The 23,417-nt window shown below is 41.7% G+C and overlaps 2 protein-coding genes across 2 annotated transcripts; both read left to right on the top strand.

Annotated features, from left to right (window-relative positions):
• The first annotated feature begins 797 nt into the window (after positions 1–797).
• Positions 798–8,236, top strand: mvb12a (multivesicular body subunit 12A). The gene is made up of 10 exons (XM_080521100.1): positions 798–920; positions 1,936–2,025; positions 4,692–4,775; positions 4,874–4,973; positions 5,063–5,192; positions 5,273–5,413; positions 6,261–6,373; positions 6,452–6,510; positions 6,616–6,681; positions 7,385–8,236. Exons 2-10 carry the CDS (start codon positions 1,936–1,938, stop codon positions 7,469–7,471), a joined length of 870 nt encoding a protein of 289 aa, XP_080377226.1. The 5' UTR covers positions 798–920; the 3' UTR covers positions 7,472–8,236.
• A 2,052-nt stretch (positions 8,237–10,288) lies between these two features.
• Positions 10,289–22,851, top strand: LOC308148400 (transcription factor AP-4-like). Its single transcript, XM_080520277.1, has 7 exons — positions 10,289–10,509; positions 13,452–13,617; positions 13,748–13,846; positions 16,210–16,380; positions 18,500–18,646; positions 19,621–19,788; positions 19,869–22,851. Exons 1-7 carry the CDS (start codon positions 10,421–10,423, stop codon positions 20,022–20,024), a joined length of 996 nt encoding a protein of 331 aa, XP_080376403.1. The 5' UTR covers positions 10,289–10,420; the 3' UTR covers positions 20,025–22,851.
• The last annotated feature ends 566 nt before the right edge of the window (positions 22,852–23,417 follow it).

Here is a 23,417-nt window from a genome sequence, read left to right on the forward strand (position 1 = left end):
TGGAATGAGCTAAATGCATCTCAGATTTACTAGTGGAGTATGAAACATGTAGACCGTTGACATTTTCACTTTCCAGTGTCTGAAGCAAACAAGGTAATGCAGCTTTTCGTCCCCATGTCCTCACCTGTGGAACACTGTGAACCTCTAACACTATTATTTCCACAGTCTTTCCATTAAATATTAGATTTTACTTATGTCATGGCCTTTATCTTAATACAATTTTTACTTTATTTATTCTCATTTTATGCCTTTCTTAATAGGTTTGTTTTAATGTATTTCATGATCTCAATCGCTTAAGATTAGGATTTTTAATTACATTGTTTTCTTGCATAGTATGTCCTTTATTTCTTTGCAATACACTACAAATTGTTTAGTGTCTGAATGGCGCTAGTGATGTAAATTTGTTACAATTAATGTCTTCTTTATTTTTCTTCTCACTTTTCTTCATCGTACCCACCCCTGCCACCATTGTCTATTTGCTCACCTTCTTCTTTATGTAAATGAAAATCGATTCAGCTTGTCTTTGTCTATCCTACATAGCATCATGGGTATTTTACAGCTAGGGTAAACAATAAAGCCGTTTTTTTCTTGAATATAATTCTTTTTTTTTAACAAGAAGCGGCTGAGAAAGTTGAAATAGTTACCGATAAATTAGTAATATAAAGAACTATGCGCATTTCAAATGAAGTTAATATTGATTGGGTTTTTTTTATTCCTCTGCTGCCCTCTGGCGTTCAAACTGCAGTTTGCCTTAACGCGAACGTCATGCCGCAGTGCCTGATGGGACTTGTAGTCACAATGGATTCAATACTTCCTGCTTTGACGAAGAAGATCAGGACATTTCTGTTGACAGCCACAAAGTTTTTTAAGCTTCCAGACTGAGGACACGTCGGAGGGAGAGAAGTCAACACGTCCACACAGTAAGTGTCTGTTTTCTTAAATACATCCATCAATTGTTGAACAAATTCATATTCGATTCCATTTTTAACACGAAGTTGTGGGAACAATCGGGAGCTAAAGTCATGAATACTCGATCATGACTTAAAATCTGTCCAAATTAAAAGCTTTACCAGTTTAAATAATTAATAATCGTATCATTATGTGTGTAGGTTTGTTAAACTAATACACGTTAACATTTACCGAAGTTGGTTTCTGTGGCTTGAAGCTATTATTCATAATTCATTCTTCACTTGTTGGCTTTTTCCAGATTCTGAATACCAGCTTTCAGTTATGTATTTATTTAAACTTTGACGGATTTTACAAACTAATTGTGATTAACCAGTCATCTAAAAGTTTGGAAAAATGTATTTCGTAGTAAACGAATTCTCCTTTAAAAAAAAAAAAAAAAGCGTAATTCAGATTTGACTTACAGTCAACACAGTATTTCAACTTCTTTTGGAAGTAGAGCTTCATGTCTGTTTTATAACTGCAGTGCGAGTGAGAAAATTCAATACTAAGACGTTTATTTTTGTCAAAATTCATACAAACTCAATGCAGTCAACTCCTTTATTGTTTGTAATTTGAGTGAAAATCCTAAAATATGTCCTCGATTTCAGCCTTGTCAATATTTCCATAAGGAGTAAGGACAAGCGTGTTGTTCATGTTATTTACATATGAAGGGGGGGGGAAGAGTCTCTGGGGTAAAATGATATTTCTGCTGTGGTCAAGGACAAACTCTTCCACTGAATCGGTTAATTCATTCATTGACTTCATAGTGATAATAGGATTATATTTCCTGAATGGGGTCTTTCTGTCCTGAACAATGTGTCGCCTCAGGATGCGCTGGACTTTTTGTTTACATAGAAACCAAGTTACCTCCACTTAGTATTTGTTGTCACATGGAGAACGGCTCATCCTCCCACACTCAGGACGACAGATAATGAAGAACAAGTATGATTCTTTTTTTTTTACATTTTCTTCCCATCTGCTCCTCAGATGTCCTTGATGGAGCGTGGGATGGTCCGGCCCATCACCGGAGTGGCCTGGACGTCCAACACAGGGACCTGCCCCAAAGACTTCACTCTGGTAGGAACTGAGCTGACTTTAACCAGGAAAACTGGAATTCACAAGTTCACTAGCAGTTTGAGCAGCATTGCAAAAACCTGAAGAGTAGAGAATCTACAGGATGCATAAGTACAGTGTGTACACACACACACACACACACACACGCACGTCAATAGTATTTAACAGAGAATCAATACTTGTCTGAAATAGTTGTGTAAAATAAGCTGGGAAAAGGTGTTAATATTGAACCAACATACAAGAAAACAACAAAAATCCAATCGATAAAAAGGAGATTTTTCTAAAACATGAAGAACAATATAGCGGATTTAAAACCACGGTAAAAGGATAACACTTTAGAGAACTGAAACAGGCTCAATGTGGAAGACTGAAGTAATTATAAAAGTTAAAGAATAAGAAAGGGGGACAATCGAGACAGTTAAAATAGAAGAGAAATTAAAACGATTTAAATAAACAAGTGTTGTCGCTTAAAATCTGAATTACATTGTTTTTAGTTAGTTTATTTTAGTTTGATTTATACAAAGCAGGAAACAAGAACATAAATACAAAAACCTCAATGACAGTTTAAGTTAGAAATCACTTTTTGAATAATAAGTAAATATCAAATTAAAAGTTCACAGCATAACTTGTAATTATTTTACATCTTAAACTCTTTTTGAAAACACTCAGAGAATTTCATCTGTTCAGTTCATTCCATAGCCTCACTCCCAAAATGAACATTTCTTCTTAATTTACAGGTTTCAAACATTAACACCCTGCTACGATTATAAACTACCTTTCTTTGAAAAAATGATATTTGAATATCATCTGGATGATCTGTTCATCACACGGAACAGAATTTGTAATGCTTTTCAACATATAACATCCAGAAGTTTTAATATGGATGATTGTATGAAAAGTTGATTAGTGGAATCCCAATATCAGCTTTTTATGCACCAGTTTGAATAAATGAAATCATGAGGATTATTCAGGTTGTTCCCTTCACCATTTTCATTAAGAGAAACAGCTCAAGCATTTGTTGATTCTGTTTGATTTGTTTTTAGGAAACTATTAGATTAAACACTCCAAAGGTGTTGTGCAAAAACAGAAAGTGTTTGATATTAAAATCTTGAGATGCTGACATGGTTTACCTTCCCAGACTTACTTATACCCATTCAGAAAAAGTACTTTGTGAGAGAAGTGTCTGTCATCTGTGAGTCGGAGGAGCCATTCCAGCGTTTAATCCTAAACTAAAACACTTTTTATACACAGAATGTAAAAGTCCAGACCAGATTTGATGTTTCACAGCCACTGAATGTGTCTAATTTTATGTTAATGACTTTCATCAACAAGCGGTTTTGTACTAACTGAACTGCAGTTCCTGTTTGTAAATCGGTTTTAGATTTATTGTCAAGATTGGATCTCTTCAGAATGCTTGGGCCTTTGGTAAGCACTCTGATAAACACACATCAACGTCAGTGTGTCCTGCTGACTGGGATTCATGTGAACCCAGGAAATAAAAGCTTCTCCAGTTCAGTGGAAGAGCCGCTGTGTCCCGTCAGTGGCATGTGCTAGACTGGCTACAGATTGCAAACCAGGAAAAACAACCACATGCTACTTCCTCGCTCAGGACGTCTGTTCTACAACCTGCGAGGAAACACACAGGATTCATTATATACACATTCAAATGTACCAACCTTCATGGAATAACTTTATCCGTTCTCAAGGTGGGAGTTAGTGATTGTAGTCATTCTTCTCATGTCCCTTCATTACTGCATAAATACTTCAATGATTATTGTTCACAGGGGTTGTGATGGGATCGTGTTTTGTGAGAGGAAATCCTACTTTTAGTGAAGACTTTTAATTAAGTTACACGTCAAAATCATAACTTTATTTACACGAGTTGTTTTTATCTAGCGCTGTGTCCAGCAGGCGATGGATGCCCCAGTCTCAGGCCCCATTTCCATGGTACCAAATACGAGTATATCCGCAAAACTGTCTTCAGTTTTTTGGGGATCCGTTTCCACGACACCAGTGTTGTGATCCTCTGTTTCCACAAAGGTTTTAATCCGGCTCTCAAGGTGGAAAGATTCTTTCACGGTCGCTCTTTCTTCCTGCAGAGACTGAAGAATGCTATGGAGCCTGTTGCTGCCCCTCCCTCCGTCCCCCCCCCCCCCCCCCTCCCTCCCTCCCTCCCTCCCTGTTGAAAATAGTTCCTTCTGCTCATCCACTTGTCAACAAACATGGTGGACGGTAGTGGTTTGACAGTATTCTAGTTTTATCGTCCATATCAGGAGTCAAATAGTTGAGATTCTCTCCTGATAGCATCCGATGGATCATCAGTCCTACGGTTCTCTCCTTTTCTTCACGTTTATAGCGTATTGTTCTCTGCACAGTGTGTGGTTTCATTACAAAATCAAACAACAGCGCCCTCCCGTGGCCCGGCAGACCAACTACACCGTTGCCAGTGTCTCCGCTGCTGCAGTGGAAACACACTTCTATTTTTTAACGGATTTTGTGTCGTCACGTGAAACGCCGTGTAAATTGGGCCTTAAACTTCACATTCCTCTTTTAACACCAGACTGATGCTCCTTTTATCCTCCACTTCATTGTGTCCTCCGCCTATTTGTATTCACTCAGAGATGTTGTCCGCCACAGCGTTCCTTCATCCGTCTCCCTGCTTTCTGCAGATCAGCATCACGGAGGAAGGTGCAGCGGCAAACTTCACGCGCAGCTTTGGAATGAAATCTGGATATTATCTGTGTTACAGCAAGGTCAGCAGACAGGGAGAGACTCTCCTCCGTTATTTAATACGCGCCCAACCTTTCCACCAACTGAACGGCCACCTGTGTTGTTCCCTCTGGCGGTGTAGGACCTGGCCGGCGGCATGGTGGTGTCAGACGTCCAGGTCATCTCAGAGAAGGACCGCATTCCTCACGGTTACTGCTACGTGGCAGAGCACCTGGAGCCAAGTCCGTACTCATACACACACACACACACACACTTCACTGTAAGGAATCGTGAAACAACATCATCCATATTGTTTGTTGTGTGTGTGCAGAGGCCACCGTATCGAAGAAGAAACGTTTGTGCGTCCGCATGGTGCCGGTGGGCAGCGTGGACACGGCCCTGCTGGACATCAAACTAACCGCCAAGAGCAAAATGATGCTGCAGTATTACACCTATGTGGGGTCGGTATTCAAGCGCAGTCGGTCGTCGATCTGCTGTTACATCGGTCCCAGCTTGGTGGTTGAACGAGCCTTTTCCTCAGGGACATCCATGGCTACGTGTTGTGGTGCCGGAAGGGGCTTTTCACCAGCCCCGCACCTCAGGCCAAACCCCGCAGGGTCAGTCTGGACCTGAGGGGCCTCTCTCTGGAGCAGCCGTCTGCTCCTCTGCCCCTGAGGCCCAGGTAAAGCACAACGGAAAAGAATCTGTTTTTGCCCTTTGGAGAAGTTTTTTTTTACTTTAGAAAGAGAGAGGGGGGAAGAAAAAAAAAAAAAGTGTCTCAACATGCTGCTTGTTCTCTCACATGCAGAGAGACTCGGCAAATAAACACTATGAATATATGATAATGGACGATCATAAATACATATCTATATAGGAATAATTATTTTTGATTTAGGCACGTTTCCTCAACTATTTTAAATGTGTTAAAGAGAAAAAAAACAAAAAAACAACTATCACTTAAAGGTATAGTAGAGGATTTTCTTCTTCCGGGTGGATCATCAAAATAACTGGTCCTCCCAATTGTCAATCATTCTGGTGATATATGACGTAAGCCCGTCGTACGTGCTCGTCCCTGCGCGCAGCTCACTCCACACGGTTCTCATCATGCCGGTGGCCGACCCGACGCATTATTCTCGGACATTTTTACACAGTTTCACCCCCTCTGGTGCAAATCTTCTTGTAAAGTGAGCTTATGTGAGCGATGCCGACTTGTGACTTGTAAACAGAGCGTGCACGAGGAGAACTGGGCTCGTGCACGTTTCTCTCGCACGCGTTTTAGTAGGCGTTCCGTCTCGGGAGCAGGTACAGCGTTGCGCATGCGCATTTTTTTTTTTTTCAAACGGTGGAGAGGGCGGTTCTTTCCTAAAATTCCTGAAAATCCTCCTGTATACCTTTAAACATTATGCCCAGTTTCGCATCATTGATTGATAAAAAGTTATCATTCCTCATGTATTTCATTAAAAAAAAAAAAGGCTTCAAAAGTGAGTCAGAACCAAAATGTGCTGACGTCAGCGTTGTCGTTTGCTCAGCAACCCTCCTCCACCTCCGCGGGCGAATACCAGGTTAAGTCACAGACGCGGCAGCCTGACGAACAAGGACGAGGCGGACAAACCTGCTGACAGCAGCGTGCAGGGCGTATCAGGTACTCCGCCGCCGCACAGGAGCGTTATGATGCTGCTTCTCCTCCACTCACCTGCTACACCCGTCTTCTCCCCCGCAGCTCTGGACGGCGTTCCCTTCAGCCTCCACCCGAAATACAACGTCCAAGCAAACGGGACGGTACGTTCGGGGTTCCATACCAAAGCAATGATTTCCAGTGCGGATTATAGCTTTTTAGTCTGTGGTTTAGTGACGGAGGCGTCCTGCCTGTCGTTTCTCTGTCAGGATCCTCAGCTCCACTCGCAGATCAACAACATTCGTATCAAGTCGCTCCAAGATATTGAGAATGAGGTAAAGTTAAGTCTCTTTGTGTTTTTCTAGGATGGAAGTATAGGAAGCAACACTAAACTCTGATGTATTTTGAATTTGAATTGAATATATTTTGTTCAGTCTTCTGAAGAAAAAACAAAAACGGAACAACCAAAGAAACAAAACACTCAATTATCACACTTATTAGCCGAAAGGGTGTAGGTTGAAGCTGAATCCTACCCCATCACTATAAAAAAAAAAAAACAAGGCTCCCTAGATAACTGATGAGTATTTTACTATGCACAATCAATATACTGAATATTATACACCAATTTTATATATACAGTTTAATGCATGTACGTCAATCACATATACATATATACACTTGCACATGAATGTATATGACATGTACATAATTTTAATACAAATATTGAACAAGAACTTTTACAAATAATAGTATAAATAACATACTATTTAAATGTAATCACATTTTAAATACAAAACCTAGTGCAGCAATATTTAAGTTAACAATATTCTCTATCACAATATATACCTTTTATCATGTTTATTAAGTATTAATATATTTTATACCATTGAATATGTTATATATTATTGCTGTCCGAGGTAAAATTGTTGCTCTTTCATATATTTACTAATGATGTATTATTTAAAAAGCTTTTTAAACTGGCTCATGTTGGTGCTTTGCTTTGTTTTATTCCATCAAACTCTGAGTGTCTTGTCTTAGTATAACTACACGTTTGCGGTGGAGGAGTTTGCTGCGAAGCGGAGCCGACCCTCGCTCACAACAGGAGGTGAATCGACGGCTCAGTGATCTTTCATTCTTTACAAATCGTCTTACTTTTGTTGCTTGATCCTGTCCGAACGGCTCGTTACAGTAAAACCTCAAAAGCATGTTACAAGTGAGGGATAATCGACTTATTTTATGAATCATAGAAAACTTGAAGTGTAAAGAGTTTCTTTCAGCTGGACGTCTGGGAAGGTTTCGACCACCGGCATGATGATATTTCCAAACTAAGAATGACCCGTTTTAAACATTCAAACTGTCCATTTACCAAAGAACCATCCTGTTTTAATGACATACATGCTTTTTAAAGAAATGACGGAAGTTCTCTAGAGTATCTGCTGTCCTGCTTCGACTCTCTGCAGCTTTAAATCTTTGCATCCGGATGCTTCAGTTCCATTTTTTTTATGCACTTTGTCTTTTAGGATTTTTTTTTCTTCTGCTTTTTGTGTCCTTCATGGTTTGCTCTTTTGAAGTGGAGATGTTATATTCTATAGTCAATTTGATGCTCAAATGGTCTAGAATGATACACTAACGTATGTAAATGTAGAACAATGCTTGTTTTTATGAATATAAAATGGTTTCTGCATCATTCCAAAATATATTATATAGCTTATTTTATGGTGATGGAATAAAGTTTCTCTATTTGTTTAGTACCTGAGTGAATGTGGGATAAGTAAGACATGTTTAGGTTATTTTTATTATTATTATTTTTAAGGAGTACTGAAAATGGGCCAAATATTTATCTTTGTTTTTATTTTTGCTTTAATAAATCTTGACTGCATGTAATAAATAAACTCCCAAATAAAAAGCAATTCCTGCTGCCTGTGTGATGTTTTTACATTCAGTTACAACATGGAGCGTTTGTGGCACTTTGGCCAGAGAAACATGGAGGCTGCACACTCGCTCCACTAAAATTCTTTGTTTAATAAACTGGAAGGGTGAACTTTATTCTGCTTCCTCTTCAGACTGTGTACAATCATGTTTGAATTATACATTTGTTCTGCCTGTTTCGTTATCATGTATGGATAATATTGCGTTATAATCTAAGTGCCCTGATGGCTCAGTTTGGACAGTTAAGTTCAGATTTCTTCCACAGCTCCCTCTGAACGGTTTCTTTTAGTATTTAAGTTGTGCAGTGAGAATTAGGCCGGGTTCAGGATTGTGGTTAAAACCTTGACTGCAGTTTGTCTCAATCCAACATCATGCTGCCTTCAATCCTCCAAAAACCCCACAGAGCAACATAAAATGATCATCAAAACATTTTTTAAAGAAGTACGTCTGTCACTTGCACAATAAATTACATAAATACTTGGTTAAACTGAATATAGAACTAAAACTCATGAATTACAAACTTAAAATGGTCTCAAATGATCTTTACAGTTCACGTAAACTCAAGTGCTCAAACAATAATATTCAATATGGCAAAACAAAAGACAGCAAGAAAACCACTCAAATGTAATGAGATGTCCACAGTTTTAAATTGGAATAATGACACGTCAACAGTTTCTGTATGTACGTATAGCTGAAATACATGCACAACTTTATGAGCCCTCAATTCAAAGGCGAAACAGGTTTTTGGCTCCAGATGAAATGTATTTGTTGGAAAGTGTCAGAACTGTCTGTTTTGGTCATAAAGGTTTCAGACACTGAGCTTGGCTTGTTATTAAAGATAACTGAACACAACTTGCTGTAGTTTTATATTTAGCACTGACACACTCATTATGTTGCTATGAAATACGAAAACTCTGAGTTGTGATGCCAGAGACAAAAAGAATCGACTCCAATAACTTTGTATTCAAGCTATTAATTATTAACCGTAACACTTATCATTTTTAATTTTGCGTTGGCCGAGCCAGCTAGTTTAGATGCATTAAACTGGAAGTTTATCTTGCATACTTTTACATCAATTCACTTCTACCTGTTTAGGGGTTGTTGTTGGGGTTTGTTTGTTTGTTTTTTTTTTGGGGGGGGGGGGTAGGTTTAATGGCCTTTTCATTGTAAATGTTTATTTGTATTGGATTATTTATAGGTACTCTGTTTAAAGTGAATGGTGTAAGTTTATCGCAGAGCTACAAAGGATTCAAACATTTTTACTTTAAATCATTTCTCTGTGGGAATGATAAGACATATCCCCATTAATTTTATTCTATTCTATTCTAATCTCTCGCGTGCAGGCTTCAGCCTCTGAAAATGTCCAGGAACGCAAATGAAATACCGCCCCCTACTGTGCCAAATATAGAACTGCACACGGGCATTTCCTTTAATCGTCGCCTTTGTTGTAATCTGAGTGAAATGATTCACGATAGAAACATGAACACTGCAGGACGGACCTCTTTCTAAGTTTACTTTTTTTTTTTTAATCATTTTTCTGTTCTTTTAAAGTGAAAGGATTAACTTATTCTATACAATTAAGAGAGTTTAAAAAAAAGCCTTTTTAGTGTATATAATCCAATTTTCACCATGCAAGAATTACATTTAACATATAGCTATTTTTCGTATGCTTCATTCATATTATAGATAGATAGATAGATAGATAGATAGATAGATAGATAGATAGATAGATTTTGTTCACAGCTTGCTGCTCTCTCTATGAGTCTTTTGGCTGCTGTTGTTCCCTTTTCCGGAAAACGAGCTCTGATTCCAACCAGCTGTTTCCCGCCTCACGCGGATCAGCTGCACACACACACACACACACACAGACACAGACACACACACACACACACAACTCGTAGTAGGCGGAGGCAAGAAGCCACACACACACACACACACTGGAGGGAACCCCATCAGCTGTGTAAAGCAACACAGCCTTTGAATTTACTTTACAATTTTTTTTCATTTTATTTCCAAACCCTCCGTTGCGTTCAGGTGTTTCTGGGTTTGCGGGCGATGCGGCGCTGAGGAGCGAAGTGCAGGAAGCGAGCAGCGGGTCGAGTCGAGCGGAGGAGAAGAAAACAAGAGCGCAAGGACTCCGGCAGCATGGAATATTTCATGATGCCGACAGAGAAGATTTCGTCGCTGCAGCAGTTCAAGAAGACGGAGAAGGACGTGATCGGCGGTCTGTGCAGGTGCGTGGCCGCCGCCTCTACGTGTGCGGCGGACGAAACGGAGGCTCTTTTTCATGCGTCTGTAGCGCGTGTCGTCGTGTGTCTAATGTGTGCGCGCGGTGCAGCCGCCCGCACGGAGCGTGTTAGCACGTTAGCACGATTAGCTCGTGCCGCCAGCACGCGCCGCTCCTGCTGGAAACTAGCCGCGTGTTATTGTGCCAGTCTGAGCTGCTGGGAACGAACCCGTGGCCCCCGCCGGGTTTATTATACACACGCTGTCGGGCAGAAGTGTCTCCCGCTCCGCGCGGGACATGTTTGCAGCTATTTGGTTGAGAAATATGTAAATAAGCGGGAGGGAAATCGATACCTTTGGCGTTCAGTCGAACACCAACCACGTGGTAGTTAACGTGTTCCCCGCCGCCTCGCTGCTACACGACGAATCACACGTTTGTAACGACATATTTACATGTAGCGCTCAGTTGTGGGCAAAACAAATTTACACCCAAGGGGACAGTTGCGGTCCTACCGCAGAGTATGTGAAACTGCATTTTGGCGGTGGCGCGTGTGCGTTTTTAGCGCTGCCTCGGGCAGTGTTTTGTGCTAAAATTAGCTTAGCTTAGCTATGGGGTTAGCCCTCGCTGCGCACTCGCTTCCTGACTGCACTGAACGTGTTTTGTCCGATTCAAACTCGCTTGTGGCCGCACGTTGGACGGAAACGGCTCGTTTAATGAGCGTTACAGTGCCGCCATGTGTAGTTGTGCGTAGCAGCTGATTAGCTGACGGTTAGCTCGGTGCTAAACGTGGAAAGCATTGTTCTCCATGTTGCCAGGGGGCCTGCTGCTGCTGGCAGAGCAAAATGTGCCCCCAGCGGCCGAGCGGCAGTACTGCTCTGTGTGTGTGTGTGTGTGTGTGTGTGTGTGTGTGTGTGTGTGTGTGTGTGTGTGTGTGTGTGTGTGTGTGTGTGTGTGTGTGTGTGTGTGTGTGTGTGTGTGTGTGTGTGTGTGTGTGTGTGTGTGTGTGTGTGTGTGTGCGCGCGCGCCTCTCAAACAGAATTGGCTTTTTGTTTTGTCCGTTATTTTTACACAATTGAAAAAATAAGGTGAAAGCTTCTTCTTTTTTCATAACTGTATATGTAATTATGATGCCATTGCACCTTAAAAGTGGGGACATTCTTGTGAAATATTGTTTTTGTATTGATTTATAAGATAGAATTAAAAAAAAATCAGTTGATAACATAAATGTCATCGCTTCAATAAAAATGGGGATAGATATTTACTTTATTGTTACCTGTGGGGAAACTTTGTTTCAGCAGCATTAGTATGCCACAGAATGGCATTGAGACGAGAAGAGAAGATGAAAAGATCGAACCTGGGCCTCTCGCATGGCAGACGAGAATTCTACCACTGAACCACCAGTTCTAGAATAAATGTGATGTATAAAAATAAAAAAATCCACTGTTTTCATTGTAAACTGTTTGTTGTGAGGTACAGATTTTTCTGCATCAGTCAATACAGAGGTCATTAAATGCAACATTTTAGATGCTAAAACAGCTCTAGTGATTATCTTAATAATCCACTGTGATCGGAAAGCACATCTATAAAAGACCTAAAGAGTGAGAGTCTGCAACCAACTGGCCTCATTCTCTCATAGGGTTCATTATAATAGCTTTTTATGGACATTTCTGACGAGTTAAAAACCGAATTGATGCAATGTTAAAATAAACATCGTTCATTAATTGTATTTTAGCCTCCAAAATGTGAATATTTCCTTTACCTCTAATTTCAAATGGTTATAAACTAAAATGATCGTGAGATCTTTGGCAAATGTGTTAATTTGTCAGTGAATTCAGTTCTGCCTTGTTGCAGACAAAAAAAAAAAATATATATAATTTTTTTTAATCAGAAAGAAAATGTTGGCAAATGTTTAATTTGTTGAAACAACTTCTAATCTGGGGGGAAAAGTTCAGAATGTATAGCTTAAGTGGATAAAATTACAATGACACACTGTCAGGCTTAAATACAGTGGTATCTTCAGTTATATTTACACAAAGTGCAGTTAGTGTTTGTTTTAGGGAATTCTAAAACCAAATTAAACATTTATTTTAACATTCTCAATTTTTTTATTTTTAAATTTGTTAATTTTTTTTAATTTGAGGTGCTACCACAGAGCTAAAAGCAAAGTCAAATTAAAACTTGGAACAAAGAATGGAGTGGACTCTCAGATTATTTTCCATGTTGGGATTATAATAAGTGGCTCAGTTGAGGCTTGCCTTCTGCCTTCTCCTCTTCTTCAACCTCCCTCACCGGGGACTTCAGGTTTGTTTATCCGTCTTCATCCTTAATGGTTCATCTATTTGTCCCCCTGAGTAAATATGACGGCGATGGTTTTTCCACTATGACATCCCACCCGGTGGGCTGCCGGGTTCAGGCAAACTTGGAGACCTTCGTGCTTCTACTCTGAGGAATGTGAGGTGGTCAGGGCCTCCAGGTCCAAGGATTAGAGCATTCGAGTTGAAGGTTTTATTGTTGCTTGGCTTTATTTTAACCCGGAGCCACAGAGTTGCCTCATCATGGTGGAACAGCGATGTGAGGCTTCATACTTAAATGTTTTCTTAACTAATACTATGATTAATGCCTCAGACTGTCTTCACTCTTGAGAACTATTTGTGGAAACCTATAAGTTCTGATTGAGATAAATAGCAAGTGTGAGGATATAAACACCAGTATATGAACCTTTTATGCAATCAAGAGTTGTCAAAGTGCAAAACTGACATTTTCTCATCATTTATAACTGGATTAATTTCTCATTGGATTGGAGAACAACAAAAAAATGCCCTGAAGCTTTCAGTCATGGCACTTTTTACTCCAAATCTGCCGACATTCAGCCAAAAGAAATCCCAAGTTTCCTCGTCACAAGGTCAAGCACCAACTCAGGCTCACGTCTTTTATTCTTTGCTCCTTCAGCCTGGCCAACATCCCCCTAAGTCCGGAGACGGCCCAGGACCAGGAGCGGCGAATCCGCCGCGAAATCGCCAACAGCAACGAGCGCCGGCGCATGCAGAGCATCAATGCTGGATTCCAGTCGCTGAAAACACTGCTGCCACACACTGACGGAGAGAAACTCAGCAAGGTGCCGCCGCCGTGCAAACTGGCGTCGTGACGTTCAGACGATCATGTGTTGGCCTTCTGCGCTGGTTTTATTTTTCCTCCCCGTTCTGCTGCATCTATCAAAGTTGTCTGTGTGTGTGTGTGTGTGTCAGGCGGCCATCTTGCAGCAGACGGCGGACTACATCTTCGCCCTGGAGCAGGAGAAGACGCAGCTCCTGGCTCAGAACAACCAGCTCAAGCGCTTCATCCAGGTGACGATGCGCACTTTGGGGAAAACAATCACACAGTGCCAGACGACTGGAGGCGGTTTGAGTGTTTGAATCCAGACGAGTTAAACTCTTGAGTTGAGCGGCGGTACAGTTTTCAGTGTGAGCATTAGTTGTCTGCAGTTTCACGTCTTCCCAGGTTGCTTCAGTTCTTCTTTTATTCAGACTCTCAAAATGCCTGAATCTCATCTCATTTGGCCCCGTGAGTGTTTTTGAATGTCCCATGCAGCTTTGTGAAGTCGGTGTATTCTTCAGATTCTACACCACAAAGGCCTGGTTTTGTTGTTGGTGTGAATGAGTTTCATTCAGTCGAGACTCTGGTGCAGTTTGGTTGGATTTCATTGTGAATGTTGCCGTGGGCGACAAGGATTTCACTTGAGACAATATTGTTGAGTTTTGAGCACTTACGAGTCGAATGTTGATGTCTTTGTGCTTTGAGATCTTTCTGTCCAAATAACTGCTCTTTTTCTGGCCCCTAATTCGCGCCAATATGAGAGTTTGGCACATTCTTTGAGTTGATTGCCACATGTCACACTTATTTCACAATAATTGTGACTGTTTGTCATATTAAACGATCAATTTTATGTTCTTGCATCTTCAAAGTGTGAGAAACGTGATTGTTTTGAATAAACAAACTGCAGTCCAGTAGGATGTTAGAATGGCTGAAAGTGTTTTCAAGTCTGTTTACAGTGAATATTTAAGATAGTTTTTGGTTTGGTTTGTTTTACAGCTTCAGTAGATGTCAAGGTGATTCTTGGTAAATGTTTACTGGAGTCACAAATGTAGATTATTGGAAACCGAGTTTGTGTTTCGATAATAGTTGAATTCCTGCTGGATGAATACTTTGAGTGGTTTAGACCCAATCCCAATTCTATTTTGTACCCCTCCGCCTACCCCTTAGCCCTCCACCTCTGCCTTCACCTCCAAAATGAGGGCCAAGGGATAAAAGTTTCAGCCCTTAGATTTGGGACCCCCCTCTCCCTCTGCTCAGCCCCGCCCCTCTCGCTCCGTCTCACAGTTTTGACGTCACAAAACGGCGCCGTTATATCAGCAGCGCTGAGCCACATGATGTTTGTTGACTTTCCAGCAGGATCATCGTCATGCCGTCCCAAATTCAACGTGTTGCAGCAGCTTGGCTGCTCTGTTTCGTTTTCCACCTTTCCCCCATCAAGGAGAAGAAATAGACGGAGACATGGATTACTTCAGTTTTGTGTATTTGGACTTCAGGAATATTTCCTCATTCACCATGTGAAAGCGGAGGAGCTTCCTTGTTTGCTCGGGGGTCCCTGTTTTCTAAACACCCATATTAGAAGACTTTGGAACTCTACAGTGTAATAATAAAATGTTATAAACACGGTCTCTATCAAACAAAGACACACGGAAGCTCCATACGGCAGACGGCAGCGCTACTGCCGTTCCTACTAGTATAAAACACAACAGGTTGATATAACCTTAGAAGCTATATATGTGAAATGAGTCCTTCAGCGCCAAATCCTCCTACCCCTCCGTTTAAAGTGTGCATCTGAAAACGCTTCATTTAGAGGGGTGAATAGCCCTTCCCCTCACCCCGCAGACTCTCGTGAATGCACATTTCAGAGGGGTAGGGGTAAGATGAAGGGCTAAGGGGGAGAAATGAGACGCAGCCTAAGTATGCGAACCAGACCCGCTGCGAATGAGTGAAATTGAAAGATTTTCTCTCTGCGTTCCTGTAATCTGTACCAGTTGGAACTTGTTTGCACGAAGCTGCCGCAAAATTCAGTGTGATGCTCGTATTGTTAAAGGCAACATAACACGAAAGCTTTGGACCACAGCACAACTTGTCTGATCGCCTGTAATTAACCGACATTGTTTCGATGCCACACGTGGGAGAATCAGCCCTGAAGTGAAAGTGAAACGTGTGGAGGCGGAGAAAGGAGTAGAGTCGCTTTTCTTTATTTCCTCCAACAGCAATGACCGTTCACCTGTCAAACCAACCCCCCCCCCCCCCCCCCGTGTCACCGCACTTCCCCCTATAACCCCTCCCCACTACTAACACACCCACTCCATTCTGTTTGGGACATCCTCCCCCTCAGGTGCACACCACAAACATCAATATCTGAAAGGTTCCACTAAGCAGTGTGTGAAAGGATTCATCTCTGTTTCGCTGCAGGTTTTGTGCAAACATCTGTTCAGTTTGAGCACGAGGCACATCTGTGGACCAAACTGTACCTTCGCCAGATATTCTGTTTACACCCTCGTTGTTCAAAGGATAAAATAAAATAAAGCCGATTTTTTTTTTTTTTTTTGTGTGTGCAGGTTTTGTTCTCGTGTTGAGTTTTAAATAAGACTTCCCTCTCGGTTGCCTCCAGGAGTTCAACGGCTCGTCGCCGAAGAGGAGGCGGGCAGAGGAGAAGGATGAAGGGATCGGCTCTCCGGACACGCTGGAGGAGGAGAAGGTGGAGGAGCTGAGGAGGGAGATGCTGGAGCTGCGGCAGCAGTTGGACAAGGAGCGCTCGGCTCGCATGCAGCTGGAGGATCAGGTGAGGAGCCGGCCAGAGGTTAACAACAGCCTTTCTATACTCAAACACATGAAGCCTTTGTTTAAATGACACTATGACTAAAAGTCCCGTGTCCCGAGGCTGCGTTATGGCCACAGACATGAAGTTAGTCAGAAGATTAGTCCTGAAACCTGAGTGGCAGTCTGGTGTTGACTGGCGCTTCCTGATGAACACAACCTGGACTTACCTGAATGGCAGGTTCACACAAAAGAGGCTGCGCAGATGGCGAAGATAAACAGGAACGTGGAACGCGTTTAAAGTGGAGTGTAAACATGAGGTTTGGGGGGGGGGGGGGGGGGGGGGGCTCCTTATTGGAGTTTTTATTAAAGTGAAAATACAAAGAAATGGTTTAACCCTCTGGGGCCTGAAGCATTTTGTGCCGTTTTTCACTACAATTGATTTTTCCTTTATATCTCAGATATAAAATCCTTAAACTTTGCCTTTTTTGGTGTCATTTTGTTCAGGACAACCTCATAAATGCATTTCTGAAGTATTTTCATCGCTTTGGCATACTGTATTAAAACAGTGGATCTAAAAACACCATAAAATTACAAATTCGGGTGGTAAAAACATAGATTTATTGACTATAAAATTCACAGACATGGTTAACGAATCATTTTGTTTACTTGTAAAGTAAATCTAAACTATAATTAACTAAAATGTATCAAAACAGGACTGAAAAAACAATTATATACAGATATTTACAGTGAAATAGAAGCACTGCCTCAGGCGTTTTTGTAAAACTATTTGCAAAAGGTCACACATATAATGTCAGGTGAAGACAAATGATTTGTGCCACTCAAAAAAACAGATTCTGTCCAACACAACACAGAGGGACACATCACACATGGCATTTCCATGGAGTGTTTTTACTTTTCTTGTGTTCCTGTGGGCAATTTTTACATTTTAGCCTTTGGCTGTTGTGGTGGAGCTGGAATGATGGGGACAGGGGGGGGGGGGGGGGGGTGGGGGACACGTCTCCTGGTCTGGGGGACACCTCACTCCCCTCTAACAAAAATAAGCTGAGGTCTTCAATATTGCCATCAGAATCACTCTCAAACTCAGTGTCAGACTCGATGCTCTGCTCCTTCAAAAAAAAAAAAAAAGTCGGAGCGCCTGATTGACGTTCATAAGGCGCGTCATTGTTTTGATAGAAAAAAAAAAGAGTTCACTTGAAACTAAAAAACACTCTAATCTCACTCACTACACACTCACTACATGGTCAAATCATGATAATAGTCGCTTTTTCTCTGATATAAATCTCAACTCACTCTCGCTGTCTCCGTCTCTCTGTTTACTTTTTCACGGGTGAACTAAACAAAATGACACCTCCCACTATGGAAACTTTTGATTGGACATGGGCTCTTCTTCTCAACCAATGAGTGAAAGGTATACTGGCACATTACAAGTGTTGTTTTTTTTTGCTGCTCCGTTACTTTCACTTTCACTCCTGACCGGTCTTCTGCACCTGACGCGCACTAAAATGTCGCGGAAAAACACGGACACAGTTTTCCTCATATCTCCGCTTTTATTTGGGCTATTAACATCATTTAAAAACGAGCTTGTAGTTTTATATCTGCACTTTCGACACGGATTGAAACACTGGACCAGATGACGCTGTGCTGTGACGCTACTGCCTTTTCAAACGGTCATGTGATTTTGACGCTGCAGAGCGTCAATCGGCCCCAGAGGGTTAAAGTAGGGCTGGGCAAAATATTGATTTATCAAATTTGCAAATGCATTTTTTTCGGCATACTTCGCATTCCGTTTGACCATTTCCGTAGTTGCTGTTGCAGTTTTGCTTAAAATTGGTCAACGCTTGAATTTGTCTCATTTTGTTATTTTGGGATCGCTTTTCTGCATTTTAACTCTGAGGACTATCACAGCAATAAAGTTGCACTTTTGACAATATATCTGATGTCTACAGGCATTTTTGAGTGCATTTGGAAAATAAATCGAATAGAAAATCCAATTTTTCTTTCCAAAAAAAATCATCGAATTGTTCTTTTTTGTTGGGCCCAATCACCCAGCTTAAAGTCTTGAAAGAGGAACGGCCTGAAATCATTACTTGAACAGACCTCGACTGACGCCTCTCATACAGGTGCGCTCTCTGGACACCCAGTTGTACCCGGAGCGCCTGAAGGTCATCACGCAGCAGGTGGAGGAGGAGCAAGCGCTCATCCAGAGCCAGACGCTGTTACGGCTTCAGCAGATCCACGCGGCTGACCGGCAAACACACAGTCCACAGGTCAGGCACACACACACACTGTAAGGATCGTCTGGCTCATGTCGTCAAAAAGCTCTGAAGCTGACGTGAGTTGGTGATTATATCACAACACGCTTCTCCTGCTACTTTACTTGATGTGAAGTCAGATCCTCCTTGGATCATCCCAACAAGGTCATTTCAGCTCAGCAGTCTGCTCGGCTTCAGCCAGACATAAGAGGTTAAGAAAAAAACAAAAAAAAAACCCTTATCTGCCCCCCACAGCTGTCCTGATCAAACAGTAGGGTTTCTACAGGAGCCAAAGCGTTAACGAGACGGTTTGTTGCGCATGCTGGTGTCCCGAGAGCTTTGAAATGAACTCGGAGGAGGGGGTGTGGTCCTCTGGAGAAACTTGTCCCACTGAGCTTTTCTCAGACAACCCTGGTCTCGCATCATTGCCATAAAAACATGAATATGTAGATTTTTTCACCGATAAACCAATCAATATAAAATATCTTTCTGTTGTAAACATAAACGTGTCAGAAGGTTTGCTCATGACACCTGGCTGAGGAAAAGAACAGTCTCTTTTGTGGAGGTTAGTTTCCACGTCTCTCATCCTGAAACAGACCCGACTAACTTTTCTTGCACAGTTATGAAATAAAACTGATCTCAACTTGGATGTAGTTTCAAAGTACAGCTCCATGACGCTTCGGTTGTCATGGTTTCATTCTTTCACATTGCAGCAGGTCACTGCACGAAGTACAGTTCACTGTTAACACTGGGCCTCACCTGCGTTCCCCTGCTCAGTAAACGTTGGCAAACTTTGTCGTCTCACATTAGCCGCAGGTGGTGGTGATGACACTACTTTATCTATTTGTTTACACTGTTGTCCTGCACCCCAGGTTTGATGTCTTATTCACACAGCTCCGGGCTTTTTGTTGCACCGAGCGATTCTTCTCAGGAGGTGCTCACAGCAAGTCAACGCTCCACGTTTCCTTAACGCTGCGTCTGTCCCCCAGGTGCTGGCTCCTCCCACTCCCGCTCCCACCCACCACCCCACGGTCATCGTCCCGGCGCCGGCGCTCACCCAGCATGCTCCCCATCACGTCACCGTGGTGACCATGAGCCCGTCTGTCCACAGCAACACCGTGTCCACGTCCAGGCAGAACCTGGACACCATCGTGCAGGTCGGGAGTCCTGGGAGTGAAGACCCTCCGTCGCCCTGAAGCACACGCCAGTCGGTTTGACTCACGTTTCTCGTTTTCAGGCCATCCAGCACATCGAACGCACTCAGGAGAGACGAGCCAGCGCGGAGGAGGAGCAGAGACGGGCCGTCATCGTTAGCCCCGCCCACGTCGCCATGGACACCGCTTGCTCGGACACAGACACGGACACAGAGGGAGAGGACTGCTCCATGAACTGACCGAACCCAGGAACTCACACAGTCAGAACAGAAACACTTAGAAAACCTTCTCACTGTAAGATTCCCTCCAGGAGCTCGACTACTTTTGACACAAAAAAAAAACAAAACAGAAAAAAAGTCTTTCTTTGGCATTATCCAAACAAAATCCAGTGGTTAAGCTCTGTGTCAGTCTCGTACTGTAAGATCTGTCAATATTGAAAACATAGGATGGTCAGAGGGGATTTCTAGAAGCTGTTTTTCAATGTCAGAGCCGGTTTGTGGCAACTTGAAAACTTTGGTCTTGTGTAAAAGAAAAAGAAACTCTCCCAGCGTCTGTCCACCTTCCGTCTCCGTGTGCCACCGGCTCGCTGGCAGTAGTACAACTAAAGGACGGAGTGTGTATATTGGAGAGTTGAATGTAAGGACACACACAGGAAACAAAAAAACAAGCAGCTCTTAATTCTACAAAATCAGATGTGAAGTTGTTTCTGTCCCAGTTGTTGTTTTGTTTTGATGCCAATGGACATTAGATCCGACTTAAGCTCTAACGTAAACATGAATAATTTGGTAACTATTCACTTAAATCCAGATTTACTTGAAAAACAAATTTCTAAGCCCTTTTTAAAATAAGCTGAACAATGTCCATTGGGTATTTGTCTTTTTATCTTTTACTTTGCGTCAGGGTTCCTGAATGCTGAAGGTGAACTTGTTTCTTGTTTTTTTTTTTAATTGAGATTAACAAAGTGGAGGTTCGTCGGATTGTCACGGGACGCCGGTGGTCCCACACATGAGTTTCAGCTTCCCGCCTGCGATTTCCATAATTTATTCTCTCCACGTTGCCGTTTTTAACTTTGTGCGTTCATCAGCAACTGGAAAATTGGTCCATTTCTGCTTCAAACACTTTGAAAGTGTGAGACGCAGATTTAATACCACATGTGATGACATGGAGGAATCGTATTTTATTCTGATGCACTTGCTAATAACCCAAGCTTGTTTCACTTATAATTGACACTAGTGGATGACGAGTAGGAGTCAAATGCATAAATAATTGATGTAAATCTTCATAGATGTATTGTAATGGCGGAGTTTTACTTTCTCAAATGGAGCGCTGTGATTTCCCAGCTGGAAGAACGCACCACTGTCACACACACAAAAATTCAGATCAGATTTTAAAACCCGAGAAACCAGGCAGAGAACCTGAAACCCAGGCGTGTGACGGATACCCTAATACTGCATTTTTTTTGGGGGGGGAGGGGGGGGGGGGGGTTCCTCCCGGTGTTCCTCCCGGTGTTCCTCCAAGACTTCAGCCTTTCTCCTGGTCTCAGTTTGTTGATTTCAGTGACTATGCACTAGCGTTTTTTGGTATTTATGCAAATCCATCTCCTGTATCATTTGTGTGGCATCATTTACTCATGAGGTGAATTACTCTATGCACCGTTATTGATGGGTGTGTACACAAACACCTGCCGTATACGCGTCTCCAAAAGACTTGACATGCTCGTATCAAAGAATGTAGTCTGGACTTGCAAGGCGCTCTTTGTGGACTGGCGCTCTGCTGATGAGCGTTGAGCTGAGGCCGAACCCAACATCGCTGCCCCTCACGTTTCACGATGTTTTGTCATTCCTGTATTTCAGAGTTGCTCTGAGAAACGTGGGGCAGTGTCATTTTTTTTTAATAATTTTTTTTGCAAAAAAAAAAAAAAAAAAGAGTAGTCAGGAAGTGGCCTGAACTCGGAAAAATCGGAATTTCGGAAGAGAAACACAAAAACATCCGAACTGCATGTGATAGTTAGTGTATTTTCAATAAAAACTGAAGGAAATCAGTGTTTGGAGGCTGAAACTGCGTCTCGCACACAAACCTTCCCTTTCTTCACTTCCGCCCGACGTGCACCAAGTCTGTCCGCCTCATGTTGCGTCTGCTTTCCTCCCGGGACTCTGACTGGAAACCTTCCTGTCACACTCGATTCGACTCGCTGACTTCATGCTGTAAACATTCCTCTTATTTGCTTTTGTATCTGTCGTATGATCTGTTGCCAATCGAATGCATTTTTTTTTACTAATTGCTGTTTTTTGTTTTGTTTTTTGAAGCAGGCTTTTGTCATTAACTTTTGTTTACTCTGTGCAGGTTTTCTACTTTTCTTTGTTTTTCCATGAACACAAGACTGATGCGTCCACTGACTGTCTTGTGTGATCTGCTGACACTATTCACTCAGTTTTGGTTCAATTAGTATTTTCATGCTGAACAAGGGGGAGTGGAGGGGATCTATTTTCTTTGTGAAGCTCTGTTGGGGGTTTCGGTGTTGTCCTGATAAATGTCGAGCTTTGGCTTGTTTGTCAGAAGAAACGCGGCACTCCTAAATGTTTCTGTCCGTGGTGCTGCAGCACTGCTCTCTTTTGGTGGAATTTGACATGTTTGATATGAAGCACTTGCTCTTCTGTACTGCCCGAGTCCATTATGAGGAAGATTTCTTTCTTTTTATTTGCCATTTATTTTTTTGTAAGCTCTTTGCTGTGACGCATTTTAACGTCTGTCCACGATGTTCTGCTCTTATGTCTTCATTAGTCTTTTTTTTTTTTTTTTTTTCAGTGACAACCTTTTTATATATATATATATATATATAGTGTGATTTAATTTTTTTGTTTTTCAGTCCAGGGCGATGAGAAGCTGTTATATTTTGTTTATAAAAAAAAAAGAAGAAGAAAAAAACTTGGGTAAACAGGCCTTTGTAAAGATGAAAAAAATAAAATTTGTACTTTTTTATTACACACCAGTGTTCTTCCACTTTATGTGCAGTTTGTTCTGTCCAACAGGTGGCGCCAGTGGGTGCTTGTTTAGCAGGACCTGAGGAACTAATTTTTTTTTAATTGAAAAACAAAGCACTCTGATCACAGGAGTGAACTTTTAGTCTTATTGTGTTTTGATCGACCGGAGAAAGTTAAACACTTGAAAGAAGACCTCACGGAACAATCTGAAGCAAGAATTAAAAGTGGAAGGTGATAAAAGACTAATGACTTTACTCCTTTCTGAATGTGATAAATGAGGGGGGGGAAAGCATCTTCTAGAATTCAACAGCTATAAGCTGGCACACGGTGATAAAATACTTGAAGGACAACCAAAGACAATCAGAATAGATGTACAACAGAATATTGAGATGTCAAATTACCAAAAGTAATTAACAGTAACAAAAACCACAAAATGCGTAATACTGCTATGCAGACTGAACAAGAACCAGAGAAAGATGCATAATGGCCACAAAGAGGAAACAAAAACTTTGCACAATAGAATGATCACTGAGATCAAATTAACACAAAGCATAAATAACCAAATTGATGTAAAACAGCCACAAAGCAACATAGAATGAGTCATGAAAAAAACCAGAGACAAAGCAGCGAGGAAAGCTTTTACACGTCAGA

Source organism: Blennius ocellaris (assembly GCF_963422515.1).
Source record: "Blennius ocellaris genome assembly, chromosome: 3".
Classification (NCBI taxonomy): domain Eukaryota; kingdom Metazoa; phylum Chordata; class Actinopteri; order Blenniiformes; family Blenniidae; genus Blennius; species Blennius ocellaris.

Excerpts from the sequence above, each read along its gene's own strand:
- LOC308148400 (XM_080520277.1), top strand. The coding sequence starts at position 10,421 with ATGGAATATTTCATGATGCCGACAGAGAAGATTTCGTCGCTGCAGCAG. Across the intron at positions 10,510-13,451 it reads GTGATCGGCGGTCTGTGCAG|CCTGGCCAACATCCCCCTAA; the intron begins GTGCGTGGCCGC and ends TTGCTCCTTCAG. Across the intron at positions 18,647-19,620 it reads GGCAAACACACAGTCCACAG|GTGCTGGCTCCTCCCACTCC; the intron begins GTCAGGCACACA and ends TCTGTCCCCCAG.
- mvb12a (XM_080521100.1), top strand. The coding sequence starts at position 1,936 with ATGTCCTTGATGGAGCGTGGGATGGTCCGGCCCATCACCGGAGTGGCC. Across the intron at positions 6,374-6,451 it reads CAGCGTGCAGGGCGTATCAG|CTCTGGACGGCGTTCCCTTC; the intron begins GTACTCCGCCGC and ends TCTCCCCCGCAG. Across the intron at positions 6,682-7,384 it reads TCCAAGATATTGAGAATGAG|TATAACTACACGTTTGCGGT; the intron begins GTAAAGTTAAGT and ends GTCTTGTCTTAG.